Below are 22,347 nucleotides of genomic sequence, written 5' to 3' on the forward strand. Positions count from 1 at the left end.
CGGACAGACCGACGGACAGACGGACAGACGGACGGAGGGTAAACCTTAAGTCCCCCCGTTTTTCAAACGGCAGGGGACTAATAAACTTACCAATAACAATGGAATTCATCATATAACAGAATATGACCCTTACCAATAACAATGGAATTCATCATATTACACAATATGACCCCTTACCAATAACAATGAAATTCATCACATTACACAATATGACCCCTTACCAATAACAATGGAATTCATCATATTACACAATATGACCCTTACCAATAACAATGGAATTCATCATATTACACAATATGACCCTTACCAATAACAATGGAATTCATCATATTACACAATATGAACCCTAACCAATAACAACAAAGCCATATAAAGAGTACACATTATCAACACCTACCAATCACTGCAGCCCGCACGCGCCTGGAACCGTCGACGGAATTGGGTGGGAAGTCGATGGGGACCCTTGTCGTTAAAGTGGTTGCTGAGGAGAGGTCAATAAGTACAGGATTGTTGAACTCCTCTGGTGTTCCTTCAGGCTGAAACAGAAGGCGTTGTAAGTTGTAGCCAACAATACAAAAGTTATGCTTATCTATTACACTATTAGTTAAGTATATTGTGTATAGTCACAGAGTTTAAGTGTCTCTTCCACCAATGACGGTAAAGCTATGCTGGCGATAGGTTTTTGGTGTTAGATGGATCGTGATACACTCCTTATTAAAGAAATAAGAACTTACCTCTACACGCAACTTCCTCTCCACGGAATCAGAGAATTTCAGTCCAAAGGCGTTGATTTTTATCTTGAGTTCTCCAACTTTCCTTGGTATAATCGGAAAGAATGCAGATGCGATCTTTCCACTTTCAACCTGTAGCAAATAATAAGAGCGTAAGCAAATCTTTAGTCTAGTAAAAACAATTAAATGTCTATTAGATAACGCCAATTTTAAATGGCTTGTAAACTTGCTGATGATGTAGCGGTGTTATGGAAAACTATCCTGTTTATACTCACCCACATCCACCTGCCCACCCTGGTAGAGTAATCTGTCCATCCAAACTGGGTAGAAATTACATTGTTTATATCCGGGTTATTTTCCATGACGACGAGGGTCTGAAAAAAGATTATAAATAATTAGCATTAAAGAAATAGCAGCATTAAAGAAGCAGCAATGTGTAATGTTGGACCCGAAAATAATGTGAAAATTTCTGCCGATAGTTTAGACCACACTTGTTGCTTACAAAGAAACAATGGAAACGTATAGACTTATGTTATTGTTAGAGTTACATGCGAATATAAACGATACTTTCCTATTTTCTTAATATGGCAATGTAACTTGAGATTGATGTCGTTAAAGTTTTATCTAACTGAATGAGATGCCACCAAGATTGTTTATCCTTAGAACTTACCCATGCTGGTCTCCGATAGTTAAACACATCGACTTGTAAAACGAGTAACTCTCCTCTAACAACCGAATAGGGAAGATTCATTCGAATAAAAAACGGCATAAATACTTCCAGCTGGAATAAGATAAAACTATTATTTATACCAGTACACTGTGTAAATTAATGTGTTCGCCAGAATATATATAAACAAGATTACTTGAACTTAAAATTCTATAATGATATTCTCCCTGAAATCCAACAAAATGCTTCCTATGGAAATTTAAAGTAAATGATTTTCCTTTATTGTAGTCACAATGATTAAATTAGGGCCAACACACGGCAAACTGACGCACCTCCAGGCCACGTTACAAACAATAGTCAAACGAGTCCTTACACCTTAGCTGTGGATGGCCGATTAAATCTCAAATTAAAAAATAGGGGAAACGGGTTACTAAAACAATGATAACACCTAAAGCAGACATCAAACCAATTATTATTCAGCGTGAACAGCTATTGTTCTAGCTTCTCTGGACATTCTCTCAGATTGTAATACAATGTACCTACGTTTGATGGACTCGGAGACAGTCCAAGACCAGTATCCTTATTAACGGCAAAAGCAGTTGCCACCCAGGACGTGATGGTATCAGGAACAGTCACTGTTAGTTCTGTCTGTCCGGTGTTCCTATCGACATACAATATCAGAGTAACGCCCAGAACACAATGATTAACGTGACCTCAATATAGGTCAATAGGTGTGAGACGAAGAAAGATGTTCAAAACAGATTTCTTGGATATAAATCTTAAATTTAAGAGTGGCGATCTACTCTAAAGGATGATTCGTCTTTATCATGATCCTATTGACACCAAGTTCGAAAATAGTGTACGAAATGGTAAAAATAAGACAGAATCAAACAAGTGTACGAGATGGTAAAAATAAGACAGAATCAAACAAGTGTACGAGATGGTAAAAATAAGACAGAATCAAACAAGTGTACGAGATGGTAAAAATAAGACAGAATCAAACAAGTGTACGAGATGGTAAAAATAAGACAGAATCAAACAAGTGTACGAGAGGGTAAAAATAAAATAGAATAAAACAAATGTACGAGATGGTATGATGTACTGTAGTCGAATCAGCTTTTTTTACCATCTCGGACACTAAATAAGACAGTGTTAGTACGATTCACATTGGTCATTAGTCTGATGAAGTTGACAGTGTAGTTATTGAAAAACGTCCCACTCTTAAATATCTCATATAACTTCTATCATATTTACTTTACCAACCTGAAGAATAATGTTCCAGAATATAGCATAGTTAAGGTCATCACAAATAGCTACAGAGAATTGGCTCTTTCTCCATTAACTTACTTACCCAGAGGAAACACTCTCCCATAACCAAGTTTCTGGGAATTTTGTCCTAACTCTTTTCACTTTAGCTAACTTTGTTGGTGTGGCGGGTTTTGCAGCGCTAGAAGAGCTTCTCATCATCATCACTCTCTGACCACCCCCTGCCATGTTCATAGGCCTAGCGTTGAACATAACTGGCCCTCTTCCGGTCCCTACAGTATTAAATAGTGGTTATAATATATTACGTACCCCAATTGAACGTTTTCCCAAAGCCATGTTTCTGGAAACTTCTTGCGAACACGCGCCGGTTTTGCCAGTTTTGATTCTTCCGGCTTGATATTGGCCTTCTCCATAGTTGCTCCACGTACATCCATATCTACAGGCGAGTCCATCACTGCCATAGCTCCGAAGGCCATCATTGGCATGGTATCGTACGCTACGTCCCCTTTCAGAAAGCATTAAAACTTCCGTAGAACAAAGCATGTTCAACTATGCTTACTAAGAATGTTTATAATTTCTAAGAAACTTTTTTTATGGTAAAAAATTATTGGCAATAGCCAGAACACCATAAGTGATTTTTAAATGTAAGACAGGAAATTTAAGTGAAACAATGCTTCCATTAATGTATTAACAGTGCACATCATTGTAAAACACGACCAGCACACAATAACAAAGCCTAAACGTCGCCGTGACTACCAACAACAACTGCAATTGACGAGACACCAAACAGGAAGCGCTGGGTTTACAAAAGGAATCGTTGCGCTGCGACAATGTCCGCATTGTAATATGAGTTCATACAAAGATGTACTGATGTTACCCACTTCAAATCACAGGGATGCGTACTAAATCATTAACTAAGAGATAAATTAATCCGCAACAAAGAAACAGACACGTTTGCAGACCGATGTCAGTATCGACTGGCATGTTGAACGCGCTATACTCTCCAACTAAATACCAGAAAGTCACTAAGCGCGTGTATTAACCGACATACGGTAGCATGAGAGCAGACGAACACACAAGGTGAAAAACAGAAACGACGGTGTGCAGATTTTGCAATGTGTATGACTAACGAGTGTCTTTTACGAACAAGTGCATATGAAAAAGACGATTTAAACGTTTACTTCGCTTCTGCGATGTAGTTTTTTTTCGCTAGATCTTCAATGTAAAAAATTCCCAGAAGCACAGCTTTGGCATGTATGTAACACACACATAAATAATATTCATCCATAACCATTTTTAATGAATTATTATATCAGGATGAACATAATTACAACATCATGCAACAGTAATAACTAAGACATTACACAAAACACAAACATTTATGGAGTACTAAAGCTGTAGATTATTGTCATTCATGTTTCAGGGACAAATCTCGTACAATTTCTTGCTTTTCTTAATAACCAGCAAATGGTACTTTTTAAAGATTTTGATCAGTTATGTAACGTAATTTGATTTGTTGTCTTGTAAAGATAAAAATATAGTATCACCGAGATACCTCCCAGTATATACAGTCAACCTGCTTACCTCGTTATTGGCTAGGTTGGGTCAATTATCAAATAATCAGACGAATTCTTTTACATTTATCATTGGTAGTATACATTACATTTGGCTCTATTTAAAGTAAAGCACCGGTTCTGTATACGTACATTCATCGGGTTTCTTGTAGAGTAGAGCATCAGTTAGGACTGTGATGCCGTTGTTCTGAAAGAAAAGAAATGGGTACATATAAGTGGTCCGTGAGGTTTTGAAAGTTTACAAAAGGAATGTACAATATGCCGAGCCCGCTATTAAGTATGGGGAGGTATTAAGATATTTAGTATGGGGATATGTTAAGATATTTAGTATGGGGACGTATTAAGATATTTAGTATGGGGATATATAAAGATATTTAGTATGGGGATATATAAAGATATTTAGTATGGGGACGTATTAAGATATTGAGTATGGGGAGGTATTCAAGATATTTGGTATGGGGAGGTATTTAGATATTTAGATCGGGAAGTATTAAAATATTAAGGTATTAAGATACAGGTAACTGTGTTCAACACCGATTACCCTCAGTCAAGTGTTGATATTATGTAACCAAACCTACTTCGAGGCGAAGAGGCCATTTACATAGACAAATCAACTTCTTTCCAACACAATCGTGTCCAAAATGAGAAGAATACGAACTACTTTAATTTGAGCATTAAATCAATCACATTTATGTTCTTGTGGCTTATGAGTCAGAAGACAATTCTATGTTATTTAACCCACGTCACCTTAATTCGGATGTTTCCTGAAGGTACCATACGACTTGACGAGAAAGAGGATAGTAACTTTAAAAGCTGATTGAAGTTAAAAACCAGGTGCATTTCGTTTTTTTTTTCTGTTCAGGTTTGTATCGTTTTAGGTTAAGTGAGAAGCAAGCTTCGACAAAACACGGTAAGCTAGCCTTTGTTTCCCTTTTGTCTAATAAATGTTGTATAGCATCAGCGCGCACGATTTTTAAAAAGCAACAGGAGGGGGGCGATATAATGGAACTAAAGGTATTGTTATTCTCACATCAAAGACATCAGCTGCATCCTGCCCTCCACTGGAGACAGGCCATCTCCACATCCAGAACATAGGGAACACGCCTCCCCCGGCGTTATCATAGGACTGCAGTTCAGTTGTTACCTAGAAAACAACAAAATGCACATGTGTTTCTTTGTTAGAGAGATTGACGTTCAAATACCAACTATGCTCATGTCAGATGATTATACATGTCATGACCATGTGCTATGTGTTAGATCAGGTGGACAAAAGGGCACGTGGATAAGAAAAGCATCGCTTTTAACAAGGTTTAGATCAGATTCAGAATCATTGTTTAGACGAGGATCACACTTTCGTCCAATGTTTCTGTCAGACTGATTTATAAAAACTTACAGTATCTTAATATTGTCAAAATGCTCCAAATTACACAACTGAACAAAATTTTAATTAATTCTCGTTTTCATTTTTGAAATTAGGTGACACGTTAAGTTGTTCTATCACATGTATATGTACACATACCTCATCCTCTGTGATGTCATTTCCGGTTTTTAATAGAAGGACGCTTTTATCCACAGCTAGTACATTGACTTGAGAATTCGGCGAGGCTTCCAGGTCAACACGAACGGATTCTCCTGGTTTTGCGGATTTTCTATCGAAATTGATAGCAACCTGGAAAACATCATTTTAGTATTAAAATGAAGGACCTTAAACAGCATAACGGTACATGAGAAATAAATTGATATGTACAAGGTAATCTTTGTCGCGAAATGTTTTATTTAAATATATATAATCTAACACACCGCGTGTAGTTGATTCCAAGCGCACGTAACACATGACCTTTGACTGTAATGACTGCTGTCAAATTGACTCAACGAAACATAAGTTCAATACCATACAAATTAATAGTACGGAGTAAGTATGCAGTAACCATATACATCAATAAAAAAAATACTGAGACCGGAGGAGATAAATCCCATATCATAATAACCATTTCCTTACAATAACATATTTACATCATTTAACCAGTATACCTACGGGATTTTTAAAGACACCATCAACTTTAAAAGTGATTCCGTCAGCTACAATTTCTCCGTCCTCTCTGACGTATTGTACAATCATTCTCGTTTTTGGTGCCATGTCAGGAGTAATCATCAGAGGGAATTCACCCTGAGTTTGGTGTCGCATATCGAAAGTACCAGCGTCCAATACCATACCTTTAGATATTATCTGTAAATGAAAAATAAACAATGAAACAAAAAGTGAAAATCTAAATCCAGAAATGTCACAACATTTTGTTCATACCAACAATGTCCTCAGAAATGGTACACATGTATCTTAATACTGAACAATTATATCTTAATACGGAACAATTATATCTTAATACTGAACAATTATGTCTTAATACTGAACAATTATATCTTAATATGGAACAATGATATCTTAATACTGAACAATTATATCTTAATACGGAACAATTATATCTTAATACGGAACAATTATATCTTAATTTGGAACAATTATATCTTAATACGGAACAATTATAGCTTAATACGGAACAATTATATCTTAATACGGAACAATTATATCAGATCGAGAAAAAAGGAGTAATCCATATATCATAGTCGTATATGAACAATTAACACTCAAATGGGTTAATGAAATAATATGAAGTAACACAGCAATAACCTTACCTGGTATCGGACCTCTGGGACACTCTGGGTAGATTTTACTTCAAATATCGCATCAGTCCCTGGCTGTAAATAAATACCAGGTTTCAAATATTGTGAATGTACACTGTACAAAACACAAGTGGATATTAATTGTTAGGCACCGTATGTCTCTCAATTATGTATTTATATATAACAATAATATTGTTTTATTAATATCGAAATAAGGATCAGAATTATGAAGATATAATAAATTTCCAAAATATATACTGGATGTATAAAGAAAATGATAATAGAGAAGATCGATATGGTAATGAAATTCTCAAAATCGATTAAACGACTAAAAAATATGGACAAAAATATAGATTTACATGAATACCCGTAAAAAAGAACAAGGAGAATACGGCTAGCTGTTTACAAGAATATTTGTGTTGGTAAAATGTGTTGAATCATGGGGATGAAGGTAGCAGTATATGGAGGAGAGTGAAAAAAGGCACTGCTTTATAGTAGGCTGTGTATTTTAGAAATGTCGTCCAAAATATACAAATCAGATAGTGTAATCTCTCACCTTCAGCTTGTCAGTAAGGAGGCTGACTTGCACATAGCTCTTTGACGGCGATTCACTTAAACTTAGGTCTTTATAGTCCTTTTCCTTCTTGTACTCGGCCTGTAGAAATATACAGTAAATGGCATACGGGGAAAATGAAATTACATGTTTGAACTAAATTTCTTTCGGACAGAGTGATTGTCTGTCTTAATAAGTAGGACTCTAGCTGACATGTTTGTTAATTTTGGAAAGCGGTCAAAAGCATAACCTCTTTATTCCCAAATAATATTTTCTATCTATAAAACATTATTGAGTAGAAATCAAGTTTTCTTGGAGTATAATTTATTCTAATTTTAAACTAAAATAGATTTACAGCCGCTAATGGAAAATGTACATAGGTTAGTGTATACCTCCACATAGGCACTTTTTGTCTAAATCCACGCCCTGTGACGTCATGACGTGAAAGGGGTATATGTCGATTGACTTATCATAGGTACTCGCGAATATACGAGTGTTCGGATACCGCCATTTAGTATTGGCGGATATATCATGTATTTATCAATTAAGAATATTTGGTGATGTCAATATGGTGATATATTAACATAAAATATTAACCAAGGCCGAACTCCTGTGTTGTAATTATAATTGCACAAGGTCCTTATGGTTCGGTTGTACGAAATTTAGAAACATATATGTTATATAACTACATGCAACTCTCGATCTTTACGAGAAGGTAAACCCGGACAGGCGTAGCATACTTACGACGATACTGACGGACGTAGCGTTGTCGGGTACCAAAATATCAAAGTCGATAAGTCCATCTGCAGGGACGTCGAAAGAACGGAGCTCGTCGTTGACTGTTTCGTAACGCGGGTAGATGTGGCGTTCAAATGGTGGCCACACATCCATTAATTCTGGCTCGGGGAGGCGGGTAAGATTCAACGTCTCTGTGGCATTTATATCGATATCAATAGGAGGTGATGATGGCGGTAGAGTTGAAGTTGTCGTCGTGGATGGGGTTGGAGTGGTGGTTACTGGCGGAAGCTTAAATTGGTAGCTGACAGACACATTAACACGTGTCAAAGTATTGGGGATAGGACTGTCATCTTTCTGTGTTACCCTCAACTGTAAACAAGGAACACGCGGCATAAACAATACAAAGACGTGGGGAACATTACTAAACAAAGGATATTAACAGTGAATCAGTCCTACTCACAATGGCAGTGTACTTGAGGCCTGGTTTGAAGGTACTAGGGATGGAATCTGCGAACTTGATTTTGTCCGGACTGTTGTAGAACATAATTTCCTCACTGTCGTTCATACGTAAGCCTGTTATACCTTCGGTAACATTAGCCTGCACTATAAAGTCTGTCCATGCCAGACTAGAGTCAATCTTTCGGATCTCACTCAGGGCTATCTTCGTCTCGTAGTCCCCATTTATCTGAAATATAGACATATATACATACTTACCTAATGGAAGAGAGAAATAACATACATTGTACTCTGGTTAATGTCGATCAATTCTCACATTTGGAAACAATAACGATACATTTTCTGTCTTTTTGATATATTGCGCGGTCTCCGATTTATTATACAGAACGAATGATATTTATCATTAAAAAGAAGAAAAAGATCCAACCGTTTTACTTTGCATGCACCAACTAGAACTGTCATCCTGAGGATAACGAATACCCCCACAGATGTTGTTTATACATCAACTAGTTTATTTCAGTCCCAGTTAATTCAATATATTATGTACATAACTTGTATAACCTTGATATTCCTTCGATATGTACCATTCCCTTGTCATACCAAAACTCCTTACCAATTAGAGGCCAATATTTATTTTTCTCACATCTTCGCATATGTAAGATTTATTTGTCCCATGTGGAACACCCATGTGGGATTAATAGAATCTTTCACCTCTTTTGGGGTGAGATGGGGGATCTCAACCCGAGGGGGAGATTGTTAAATTCCCAAACACGAGGCTTGTCGAGTGTTTTGGAATTTAACAATCTCCCTCCGAGGGTTCAGATCCCCCTATCTCATCCCCAAAAGGGATGAATGATTATTTTCCTCTTACCCTGTTTTCCGATCAAAGTGTGAACCAAATCTAAACGTATGTAAACAACAACACGTGGACGGCGGATGACTGTTGTGATAAGGCTGCAGCAGACGCTTTACACCTTACTATGTTGATTTCATACAAAACATAATTCCGATAAGCTTGTCCAAAAGGACACCAAACACTCAGTTAACTCTGATAATTCATACTTATTTTAATTTATTTTGTGAATAATACTGATATTAACACTCAAACGTTCCGGGTGATGTCATAGTGACGTCACCCTATCGAGGACAAGAGCATGTTCAAAGAGCACGTGTAGCTTGTCTTTTCCCTGGGGTGAGATAAGAAAATCTCATCCCGGTACAAGAGGAATCTCTATCCCACATAGGTGCACCGAGTGACCTCAGATCCGGGACTACTTTTTAATTGTGTGACGTCACTGGGAATATGCCTCTGTTTGTTATAGTAACTTTCACAAATGCACTATATCATTTTTTTTCTATGTGTCGTTTGAACACTAATTACTAATTGTGATCACTGACCTATAAATTCAGTCATATTGTTACTATTTGTCAAGAATTCAGTTTTACAGCGGAAGATTAAATATTGTTTGTTGTGCAAGCAAGCATAGGCGGAGGAATATGACGTGATGTCAAACAGCAGTCAGCAGTTTCCGGAAAGCCTCTGACAACCATTTGTTGTTATCTTGACACTTTGACAGTCAGCTTATTTTTCATGGTTTACCGCAGGTACTTTTTGTCTGGTCTTTCCAAATATGTAATTGGTTTTATTGTCGGTCACCGCGATTTCCCCCATGCATTTCACGAAAAATGTGTGAGGAAAATAGTCCTTCATATGTTAGGTATGACGGATAGAGACTATCTACCCTCGGGTAAAGACTATGGAGTCAGAACCTCGGCAAGCCCTCGGGTAGAATTTCCCTATCTCACATACCTACATATATTGGACTCTGTTAGGTATCCCTAATTCACCTTAATATCAAATTTAGTTGAATTAGAGCAGTATCTAAATTTCAACCAATAAGAGGCCACTATGTCTTCAGCATGGTTGTCATGGCAACAAAGCCTGAACAGTAATGTTTGGCATCCCCCAATATCCCAGCGCACCAAATTTGGTCAGAATTGGCAAATAATTGATTTTCCTCCAATCAAAGCAATTTCGTGCGTCAGCTTGGTTGTCATGGCGACAAAACCCAAACAGTGATGTTCAGCATCCCTAATACCTCTGTATAACAAATTTGGTTAAAATCAGCCAATATCTAAATTTTGATCAAACAGAAGTCAGGATTGCGCTGACATGGTAATAGTTTCGAAAACACCTAAAGAGTCAAATCATAGGCTTTGTTTACTTACACCGTTTGGCAAAGGCTGAATACAACTGGACAAATGACTGAAGAGTCCTATATCGGAAAAGTTGTTTATAATTACCAGTTACCACGATAATTAAAAAAAATAAAACTTAAGGTTGAATAAGCCCATTGACTTATTCATTATGTGGAGTAAAATAATTTGGACACATCATCTTAAGAGATACGTTAGACCAGTATCATGATGTAGTGAACACCGTAAAAAATATCAGTTTTACAACTAAGATAATACCCCAATGTGTTTTGAAATTTGCAGGGACAAATCGTGATTACTCTATCAAAATTCCGAAAAGGGTGTATAAGCCCTGGCCATTCATGCCCCCTATGATTTCGATGATGACATGAAACTGAAGTTCATGTTGCTGTCATGATATTTTAGTAAGTATCATTATACTTACTTTGAAATGATGATCAATGCCTTCTACGTAATCCTTATTTCTCTGTAACCACCAACTTGCATATTTCCTTTTTATCCTGAATACACCGGAACCGCTCACCGGTTTTCCGAATGTATACCTGATAAAATGTAAGAATATATTAAAAAAGTGATTGCTAGAATATACATATGTATCAATATATATGATATTAATATATATGAAAATATAAAACTCGCGTGTCACGCTTCATAGAATCTACACCAAAACGATAATAGATCTATAAATACGTATGTGATTATTACTCCGCTAAATTTAACAAGCAAACCACTCAAAGTCTATTGGAATCTTTGTAAGTTAACGAGACATTAAAAAGTGATATTTTTTATAATGATGGTGCCGAAGCGACATTTTAATCACGCTCGAACACAGGAGGTTGAACAGTCATGAACACCAAAATACACTTTACTTATGAGAGCGAACAATACGTACATATAAACAATTTAATATAATGGACAAATTTGTTAAGCTTACTTTATTTTGCATCATATTAAGTCTTATGATAGTTTTTACAAATTCAATTGTTGTACATACATTGCAGATATTTTCACTGTTATAGTGTTGTCAGTTGTCACTCCAAATGGCGGAAGGATGACTTTCACCTCAAACTTTGGTAACACTGGAAACATGGCGACATACGATGTAACACAAATCAATAATCATATGTACTGATATATCCTTAATATAGACCACTTTTTGCAGAAGAAAACTGATTAAAAGATATGTTACGCAAAAATGGATTGAAAAAGCACAAATTATCCAAGAGATAATATACATAAATTATCTATGAGGTGATACATGAAAACCTACCATATTCCGCTACAGTAAACGTCTTTTCCCTGCTTTCAGCCTGTAATTAAAACAATAATGTAAAGTAGGAAATATCGCTTCGGGTACATTTGTCTTTTTCTTTTGATGAAATATGTCATCGGTATCACACGTATTCAAAATAAATTCATATTTAGCTATTACATAACCCTAAACCCTTACTTTTACTAAAACCTTTGTCCTTACCTTAAATCCTAACAATTATCCTAATCCTAACTAACCCCTTGTCATAACCCTAACTCTAACCCTTACCCTAACCCTAACCTAACCCAAACCAAAGTATTTACCCTAACCCTAACCCTAAACATCTACCCTAACCCTAAACATTTACCCTTACCCTAACTTTTGCCCTAACCCTAACCTAACCCAAACCAAAGTATTTACCCTAACCCTAACCCTAAACATTTACCCTAACCCTAAACATTTACCCTAACCCTAAACATTTACCCTTACCCTAACTTTTGCCCTAACCCTAACCCCTAACCATAGCCTTTACCCTAACCCTAACCCCTAACCCAAACAAAATGCTTTCCCCCAAACCCCTAACCCTAACCCTTAATCATTAACCCTACCCCCTTACCCCTAGCACCTAACCCTTACCCCAGCAACTGTTGAAACAGGTCACTTTCATATATTACATCAACAGATATAATGACAAACAGTGTAATGACTTATCAACATTATATTTATGTTATCCTTCATATGTTGAATGGCCTACAGGTCAGTTATAGATTAAAGTGACCTAACATAATGGTAATACTGACCCCTTGGTTGACCTTGATCACCCAGTCACCCAATACAGGATGATCTGACATCACCATGGAATCTGTGATGACGCCACTAGGGTCAGATAAACCCTTCCATTGCTGTATCTTGTTCCTATTGGGATCCTATAACACGAGATAAAGTGAGAAGAGAATCAGAGATGTCGATCAATTAAAAGCAGGTCCGACATGTATTATGCTAAAAGTGTAATGCTAAATATTAAAGTGTAATGCTAAATATTAAAAGTGTAATGCTAAATATTAAAAGTGTAATGCTAAATATTAAAAGTGTAGTGCTTAATATTAAAAGTGTAATGCTTAATATTAAACGTGTAATGCTAAATATTAAAAGTGTAATGCTAAATATTAAAAGTGTAATATTAAATGCGTAATGCTAAATATTAAATGCGTAATGTTAAATAATTAATTTAATATCCGGTTGTACCTGATATCGTAAACCTTCGTTAATGCAGAAAAGCGTTCATATGTATTCAGAACAATCATGATATGACAATTCCATGGTTCAAAGCTGATAGTGTCGCTTTAAGAACAGATCTAAAGCAAAATTATGAATTGGTAAGGCCCGCTGTAGGCCCATTTCATAAAAAAATTGCATTCAACATAATACATTTTGACCATATGTTAGATCATTACTATTTAGTGTTTAATGCTAAACGGTTTAAAGACAGTAATTGTAATTTGCTTTATACAAATTCTTAGCTCTGTCCCGAGATGTACTCGATATGACCATGTCTTCACCTCAAAGCTATATACAGCGATAATCTTAAACAGAACCCTGTGACATATGCATACAGTGATAATCTGACACAGAACCCTGTGACGTATGTCTATATACAGTGATAATATAATACAGATCCCAGTGACATATGTCTATATACAGTGATAATCTGATACATATCCCTGTGACATATGTCTATATACAGTGATAATCTGACACAGAACCCTGTGACATATGTCTGTATACAGTTATAATCTTAAACAGAACCCTGTGACATATGTCTATATACAGTGATAATCTGATACAGAACCATGTGACATATGTATACAGTGATAATCTGATACAGACCCCTGTGACATGTCTGTATACAGTGATAATTTGATACAGATCCCTGTGACATTTAAGCATTGAACTGTTACCAAATGGTAGTATACAGTCGATATGAATACAATTTGGGTGACAGATAAATAGAATGTCGCCCGTTAGGGCGACATGAAATATTCATGTCACCCAAAATGTGTTCATATCGACTGTATACTACCATTTGGTAACAGTTCAATGCTTATATTTACATTCATAATTTTATTTTATTTACTGTAGATTAAGACGCGTTTAAATTTGCCGCTTACCCTATCACTGACGTAATCGAGCTCAAATACCGGAACAGCCGACATTTCCAGAAGGAATAATAGAGTCCCTCATGTCGTTGTTAACAGCAATCACATGAAATATTTTTCGCACAAATTTGGCTTTATGTTTTATTTGATTAACGTTTGTAGATGTCTTCAAATTGTTCAAAATTACATAATTACCCACTGTTTAAAAATAAAGCCGTTTTTCGGCGCAATGATATACGGTTAACATTTAGAAGTGATGCGGCGTTGAACGGGTATTGCACAGGACAGGCTCGATTCCTCGGAAACACTTATATTTCTATCGGCTGGATTTACGTTATGTTCAGAGGAATATCATCTTTTAAATTCTAAATGAAAGTCGTCTTGACAGTAGGTAAAAACGATTCCAAGGATATTTCGGTCGAAACAGAATCCAGTCTAACCGGTCACATCAGTGTCGCTAACTTAGCAGACGATGTTCAACTTCACAGGGGCTCGATTTTGGAGTAAGGTAGGCCTTTGACATAAGTGAATAACCACATAATCTTATATAATTCAGTATGCATACACAACCAGAAACCATGTCGATAGATTTTTTTTTTTATAAATGCTGGACTTTAAATTTTGTCGTGTCTAGCATTTCTGACAATTCGAAAACGAGCCCCTGTGTGACGACATTGACAATTTGATTACTTCCTATAGATCAAGAATAGAGCTTATAATAATTTTGTGTCGAGTCGGTCGACTTCATTTTTTCTATTATTAATTTTACTCTAATAACTTGCGTTGCTTATTTTTTTGTGGTAGTTTATGTTGATAAATGCTAGCATTCGAAAGCTCTCTAGACCGAATGTAACTGGGGACCATTCTTTTACCCTGCAACACCTGAAGCTGTATTCCTACACTGACCGAATCACTGTAAATTGTAGTATACAGTTTCATGAATACAATTTGGTTTACTAACGACATATAGGCAAATGCAACACAGAATGTAAATATATGTCTATATACAGTGATTATCTGATACAGATCCCTGTGACATATGTATACAGTGATAAACTGACACAGAACCCTGTGACATATGTCTATATACAGTGATAATCTGATACAGAACCCTGTGACATATGTCTATATACAGTGATAATATGATACAGAACCCTGTGACATATGTCTATATACAGTGATAATCTGATACAGAACCCTGTGACATATATAGCATTGATATATAGAGGTTACACAACGATTGGTTGTTGTTGTTGTTGTTATTCTTCAAAAGTTATTTTTCAAAAGTTACAAAAACACGAGCTTTAGCGTGTATCAACGTGTGCCTTTCCACAATGTCAGGTGTGGTGTAAGGATATGACCTACTTAGCAATGCCTCTAATTAATATGGAAAGCTGACAAATTCGAAAATGTATAAAAATTTGCAATCTATTACAAATCATAAAAAATAATATAATATAACAAAACAACTGCAAACTACTTCGTATATATATACTTACAACGATCGACACATCAATAGGCTTGTCTAACACTGTCAAGTCTGGTAGCATCCCAAATATTCGAAAGCGCACTAGAAAAAGCAAAGAGGTGTATGATAAAGCTGTTGTGATGGATAAAACTAACATCGTAACACTGAATAATAACGCAAACAACATGGCCTGCAGGACTTATTCTATATACCAAAGAAATAAGCCTAATGCTATAACCGAGTTACTATCACTAGAGATGTTGTTATAGGACCCAATGGTATAACCTAGTAACTACAGTTAGAGATGTTGCTATAGGACCCAATGTTATCACCCAGTAACTACAGTTAGATGTGTTGTTATAGGACCCAATGTTATAACCTAGTAACTACAGTTAGAGATGTTGTTGTTATAGGACCCAATGTTATAACCTAGTAACTACAGTTAGATGTGTTGTTGTTATAGGACCCAATGTTATAACCTAGTAACTACAGTTAGATATGTTGTTGTTATAGGACCCAATGTTATAACCTAGTAACTACAGTTAGATGTGTTGTTGTTAAAGGACCCAATGTTATAACCTAGTAATTACAGTTAGAGGTGTTGTTGTTATAGTACCCAATGTTATAACCTAGTTACTACAGTTAGAGAGGTGTTGTTGTTATAGTACCCAATGTTATGACCTAGTAACTACAGTTAGAGGTGTTGTTGTTATAGGACCCAATGTTATAACCTAGTAACTACAGTTAGATGTGTTGTTGTTATAGGACCCAATGTTATAACCTAGTAACTACAGTTAAATGTGTTGTTGTTATAGGACCCAATGTTATAACCTAGTAACTACAGTTAGAGGTGTTGTTGTTATAGGACCCAATGTTATAACCTAGTAACTACAGTTAGAGGTGTTGTTGTTATAGGACCCAATGTTATAACCTAGTAACTACAGTTAGATGTGTTGTTGTTATAGGACCCAATGTTATAACCTAGTAACTACAGTTAGAGGTGTTGTTATAGGACCCAATGTTATAACCTAGTAACAACAGTTAGAGGTGTTGTTGTTATAGGACCCAAAGTTATAACCTAGTAACTACAGTTAGAGGTGTGTTGTTATAGTACCCAATGTTATAACCCAGTAACTACAGTTAGAGATGTTGTTATAGGACCCAATGTTATAACCTAGTAACTACAGTTAGATGTTGTTGTTGTTATAGGACCCAATGTTATAACCTAGTAACTACAGTTAGAGATGTTGTTGTTATAGGACCCAATGTTATAACCTAGTAACTACAGTTAGAGGGGTGTTGTTATAGTACCCAATGTTATAACCTAGTAACTACAGTTAGAGGGGTGTTGTTATAGTACCCAATGTTATAACCTAGTAACTACAGTTAGAGATGTTGTTGTTATAGGACCCAATGTTATAACCTAGTAACTACAGTTAGAGGTGTTGTTGTGGTTATAGGACCAATGTTATAACCTAGTAACTACAGTTAGAGGTGTTGTGGTTATAGGACCAATGTTATAACCTAGTAACTACAGTTAGAGGTGTTGTTGTGGTTATAGGACCCAATGTTATAACCTAGTATCTACAGTTAGAGGTGTTGTTGTTATAGGACCCAATGTTATAACCTAGTAACTACAGTTAGAGATGTTGTTGTTATAGGACCCAATTTTATAACCTAGTAACTACAGTTAGAGAGATGTTGTTATAGGACCCAATGTTATAACCTAGTAACTACAGTTAGAGGTGTTGTTGTTATAGGACCCAATGTTATAACCTAGTAACTACAGTTAGATGTTGTTGTTGTTATAGGACCCAATGTTATAACCTCGTTAAGACTCATATGTAATAAGATATGATGTAATAGCTAGGTTTGTAAAGTGTATGGAATGTTTTTTTCATTCATCAAGAATTAAGTGCTACATTCTTGGTTATTGTATAGCTAGTGGTTTTAAAGCTGACACATTATGATTGCGTTTACTGTTCATGGTAAAGCTGACACATTATGATTGCGTTTACTCTTCATGGTAAAGCTGACACATTATGATTGCGTTTACTGTTCATGGTATAGCTGACACATTATGATTGCGTTTACTGTTGATGGTATGGGCGACTATTTTCTGAGCAACATGTCGATTATTTATGTGTCCCTGTGTATGAGAGGACACATTCATGTGAAAAAGTCACATTTGAATACCTGATCAGTTACTGATTTAGGATATATCTTGATAGATTTGTGCGAGCGAATCATTTTTTTATACAGTTACCAATTTCTGACTGTTATGATAGATATACCTGTTGCTGGGGTGATTTATGATAGCCGGAGGTGTACATGTTCTACACCACTTGTCATCCTAGCCGCGGTACACTTTGTAGCGACACGTAATTAACATACCTAATTGATATGACTCTGACACACAATGCTTGCTGAGACAGCACCTGTTCTAATTATCAGTTTAACAAGAAATATTCTACAAGGATGTACCTATATCTAACTCTCATGTAACTCTAACTTTATTATATTGATATTTAAATCGATTTGGATATTTTGGTTATTCTGTCTAGCTATGATATATTCTGGTATGTATCATTTGACAGAAAACTCAAAATACTTGCCTGTTTGTCCAGGTTTGTACATTGCTCTGTCGGTCTGGACCAAAATGGAGGAACTCTTCTTGTCAAATTTAAGTTCGGTCCAATTAGCGAATGTAAGACCACCAGTTCCCTCAACCTTCATGCCATACTTTCCCTCTGTCAGATGGCTGGGTACCCGGACATCAATTAAGGTAGATACGCCTTAAAACAACCAAAATACACCAAAATGTAATTATTAATTGTGTTATACACTCAAAATAATATTACAACAGTGGAACAAAAGAAAAGACGGACACAGTCTTAACTTAACGCACAAAAGCACGGACACAGTCCTAAGTCAACACATTAAAACACGGACACAGTCGAAAATCTTCAATAGATAATGACTTGATATTTTTCATTTTCATTGCGGCTATAAATAACAGTAGTTATCTGCATATCCCGTGGTGAGCATTAGACAACAGTATTTTTTTTAAGTTGTTTAAACATTTGATAGCTATATAAGGAGAATGCAAAAAGCCGATGATCTAGGAAATACACCATCGTTTCCCTGTGTACTTCCGAAGTCTCCAGTCGGTTTTAATTCGTGTTAAATTAGATTTGTTTCATGTTAATTAGATGGCAAAAAACACAACTTACGGAAATGAAACGGAGACTATTTTTCCTGCGTTATTGAACTGATGTATTTTGTGGAAACATTAGCACGTGAAATGATGTTTTCATACTGTATTCCTAGTGTTTTCATGGTCAAATGTTTGTTCTATTCACTTGGTATGTTCATATAAAGAATCAACACTCAGAATGTAGAGAGCGTGGACATACAGTCTCATGCTAACAAATAGTGCATTATCAAAGGAAAGACGCGAAGAATTGATGCCAATCACAACAAATGTGGTGGACGAAGCTTTGGGAAGATAAACCCAAACAAAGGAATAAACTTAGAATCTAGAGATGTTTAAAGACAGAAAACAACCCCGGACATTAAACATCTAAAATTCTACGTCACTACCGTAGCCATTTATCCCAACTATGACTGGGATGTTTATATATGATAACGACTGGATGGTATAATAACTCCTTTGTTAGAAAACGAAATTGATCACATCGCAGGTGAGGATGTCGGACACAGACCCACAAATGTATCCACTGCAGTCGTGGTCTGTATACTACAACATGTTTATATACATATAGAAATACCTGTATTGAATGTTATTACAAATACATCGATACTTTGGTTGCCTACATAGTTATTTATTAGTATTATGTATCACTTATCAATATATCATTATCAAGTGTTAATCTATTTTACTCTATTATTCTCTATTGAGTTTACACTTTATATGCAAATCCATACATATAAAGTATACATATGTAATGTTTATTATGTTATTGCACTGAATGCTTTGTATTTGTGTTCTACATCCTTTTGTACTCTTCTTTTTTGTAGGTAGTATACTAAGTAACTATTTATAGTGGAATCCGTGCTAATCTATTTGCACAAGCTAACATACCTTTTTGTTTTATTCGTTTAGTGCCAGAGACAGTTTTGTATCTTACAAATCGTCAGTATCTGTTAGTTAAATCCATATATGGTATGATCAAACGTTGGCGATCAGTCTCAGTTATCTGGATGTTCTATATGGTCAGTGTTCTAACTCATGACTATTGTAGGCAATTATTACATTCTCAGGTTTTATAATCAGTATAATGTTGTAAGCAGTTATTATATTCTCATGTTTTATAATCAGTATAACGTTGTAGACAGTTATTAGATTCGTGTTTTATAATCAGTATAACGTTGTAGACAGTTATTATATTCTCATGTTTTATAATCAGTATAACGTTGTAGACAGTTATTAGATTCTCGTGTTTTATAAACAGTATAACGTTGTAGACAGTTATTAGATTCTCATGTTTTATAATCAGTATAACGTTGTAGACAGTTATTAGATTCTCATGTTTTATAATCAGTATAACGTTGTAGACAGTTATTAGATTCTTGTGTTTTATAATCAGTATAACGTTGTAGACAGTTATTAGATTCTCATGTTTTATAATCAGTATACTGTTGTAGAGAGTTAGATTCTCGTGTTTTTTATAATGAGTAAAACGTTGCTCGAAACATTTATAAATATATATACATAACCGTGTAGTTTAACTATCAAGTTAAATTTTTCCACAGCCAAGATTATGCTTATGATACCAAACATCTGTTTGAAAATTTCCTTCAATGTCAAGTGTGGCGTATGTTAATTTCAAGGACTTTGCATGATTAAAAAGTTGGTTTACTAATTAAAATCAGCTTACGAATTATTTTCTCTTAACCACATATAAATATACAAATATCCATTATAAGAAAAATCTTACATCAACGTCATTTCAATTCATTCCAAATAAATAAACAAATTTATGACAGCAAAGAAGATCTGATCGAATTGATTGTTTAATAAGAGATACTTCTGTTCAAACTTACCGTTTTTATTAGGATCACTTGTCGGTAGGATTTGTTTTGAGGTCTGTGCTCTGTTTAAACTTACCATTTTTATTAGGATCACTTGTCGGTAGAATTTGTTTTATGTCCTCGGTGTAAACTTACCATTTTTATTAGGATCACTTGTCGGTAAGATTTGTTTTGAGGTCTGAGCTACTGTCACATTGTTTTGGTCGCTCCTTTGTAGTGTTACCGTGACGTCGACTGGGCCGTCCGACTTCAGGATGTGAACATAAACCCTGGTATCCAGGTTTGGGCGGATAGTTTCAGGCATGGTGACGATATAGGAACTGGAGGGAAACAAAACGAGGTAATATTATAATTACTTCAGGGATATCAAAAGGGGATATCAAGTTAACAATAGGAATATCAAATTAACAATAGGGATATCAAATCAACAATAGGGATATATAATTAACAATAGGGATATCTTATTAACAATGGGGATATATAATCAGCAATAGGGATATATAATTAACAATAGGGATATATAATCAACAATAGGGATATCTAATTAACAATAGGGATATATAATCAACAATAGGGATATATAATTAACAATAGTGATATCTAATTAACAATAGGGATATATAATTAACAATAGGGATATGTAATTAACAATAGGGATATCAAATTAACAAAAGGGATATCTAATTAACAATAGGGATATCTAATTAACAATAGGGATATCTTATTAACAATGGGGATATATAATTAACAATAGGGATATCTAATTAACAATAGGGATATCTAATTAACAGTAGGGATATCTAATTAATAGTAGGGATATATAATTAACAGTATGGATATCTAATTAATAATGGGGATATATAATTAACAGTAGGGATATCAAATAACAATAGGGATATCTTATTAACAATGGGGATATATAATTAACAGTATGGATATCTAATTAACAATAGGGATATCTAATTAACAATAGGGATATCTAATTAACAATAGGGATATATAATTAACAATAGGGATATCTAATTAACAGTAAGGATATTTAATTAACAAAAGGGATATCTAATTAACAATGGCGATATCAAAGTGGTATACTGTCATCATAAGGTTTTAGCGGTTATCTTATTTCAGAACTTGTACCGCTGAAAACGTTCCACTAATAACTATAATTATGTTAAATGCTATTAAAGCAGTATATTGTTCCCGGGTCACCACTCTATATTGTGTAAGTTCGTTTTAATTCGATATTAAGCTACATTTTGATTACATAGAAATTAATACGCTAACCGATTACGGTGATAATATTTAACTCTACAGGTTGAAACGAAAATGTCATAGCCAACGTTACTAGCCACAAAAATCGACGACAAATGATACTAGACTGGGATATGTTAGGATTATTACATAAATGGGTCGTCATTAGCCATGGCTAATTGGATAATGAAAATTAATGGTCACATGGGAATAAAGCACTTCATTACCCATCTACTATTGAAATATGTAGAGGTAAAGATGGGCGTGTCATTATATTAGCATCT

General features: G+C 35.2%; 1 protein-coding gene across 3 annotated transcripts in view; it reads right to left on the minus strand.

The window, feature by feature from the left end:
• The window catches only part of LOC117328672 (pregnancy zone protein-like), a 57,570-nt gene that overhangs the window by 20,390 nt on the left and 14,833 nt on the right, over window positions 1-22,347 (minus strand). Inside the window, exons 3-23 of one of the 3 annotated variants that reach the window (XM_033886119.1) lie at window positions 20,948-21,132; window positions 18,373-18,552; window positions 15,789-15,859; window positions 12,934-13,059; window positions 12,152-12,191; window positions 11,876-11,960; window positions 11,306-11,423; window positions 8,669-8,893; window positions 8,215-8,577; window positions 7,474-7,572; window positions 6,930-6,992; window positions 6,274-6,465; window positions 5,758-5,907; window positions 5,269-5,382; window positions 4,371-4,425; window positions 2,750-2,936; window positions 1,942-2,059; window positions 1,402-1,512; window positions 1,007-1,105; window positions 735-863; window positions 398-536 (exon numbers count right to left, since the gene is read on the minus strand). In XM_033886119.1, the coding sequence (XP_033742010.1) occupies window positions 398-536; window positions 735-863; window positions 1,007-1,105; window positions 1,402-1,512; window positions 1,942-2,059; window positions 2,750-2,936; window positions 4,371-4,425; window positions 5,269-5,382; window positions 5,758-5,907; window positions 6,274-6,465; window positions 6,930-6,992; window positions 7,474-7,572; window positions 8,215-8,577; window positions 8,669-8,893; window positions 11,306-11,423; window positions 11,876-11,960; window positions 12,152-12,191; window positions 12,934-13,059; window positions 15,789-15,859; window positions 18,373-18,552; window positions 20,948-21,132 (2,849 nt within the window). Of the gene's footprint in view, window positions 1-397; window positions 537-734; window positions 864-1,006; window positions 1,106-1,401; window positions 1,513-1,941; window positions 2,060-2,749; window positions 2,937-2,973; window positions 3,170-4,370; window positions 4,426-5,268; window positions 5,383-5,757; window positions 5,908-6,273; window positions 6,466-6,929; window positions 6,993-7,473; window positions 7,573-8,214; window positions 8,578-8,668; window positions 8,894-11,305; window positions 11,424-11,875; window positions 11,961-12,151; window positions 12,192-12,933; window positions 13,060-15,788; window positions 15,860-18,372; window positions 18,553-20,824; window positions 20,865-20,947; window positions 21,133-22,347 lie in introns of those variants that run through there. The other 2 variants (XM_033886117.1, XM_033886120.1) reach the window with 2 other exon arrangements.

Source organism: Pecten maximus, chromosome 6 (genome assembly GCF_902652985.1).
Source record: "Pecten maximus chromosome 6, xPecMax1.1, whole genome shotgun sequence".
NCBI lineage: Eukaryota > Metazoa > Mollusca > Bivalvia > Pectinida > Pectinidae > Pecten > Pecten maximus.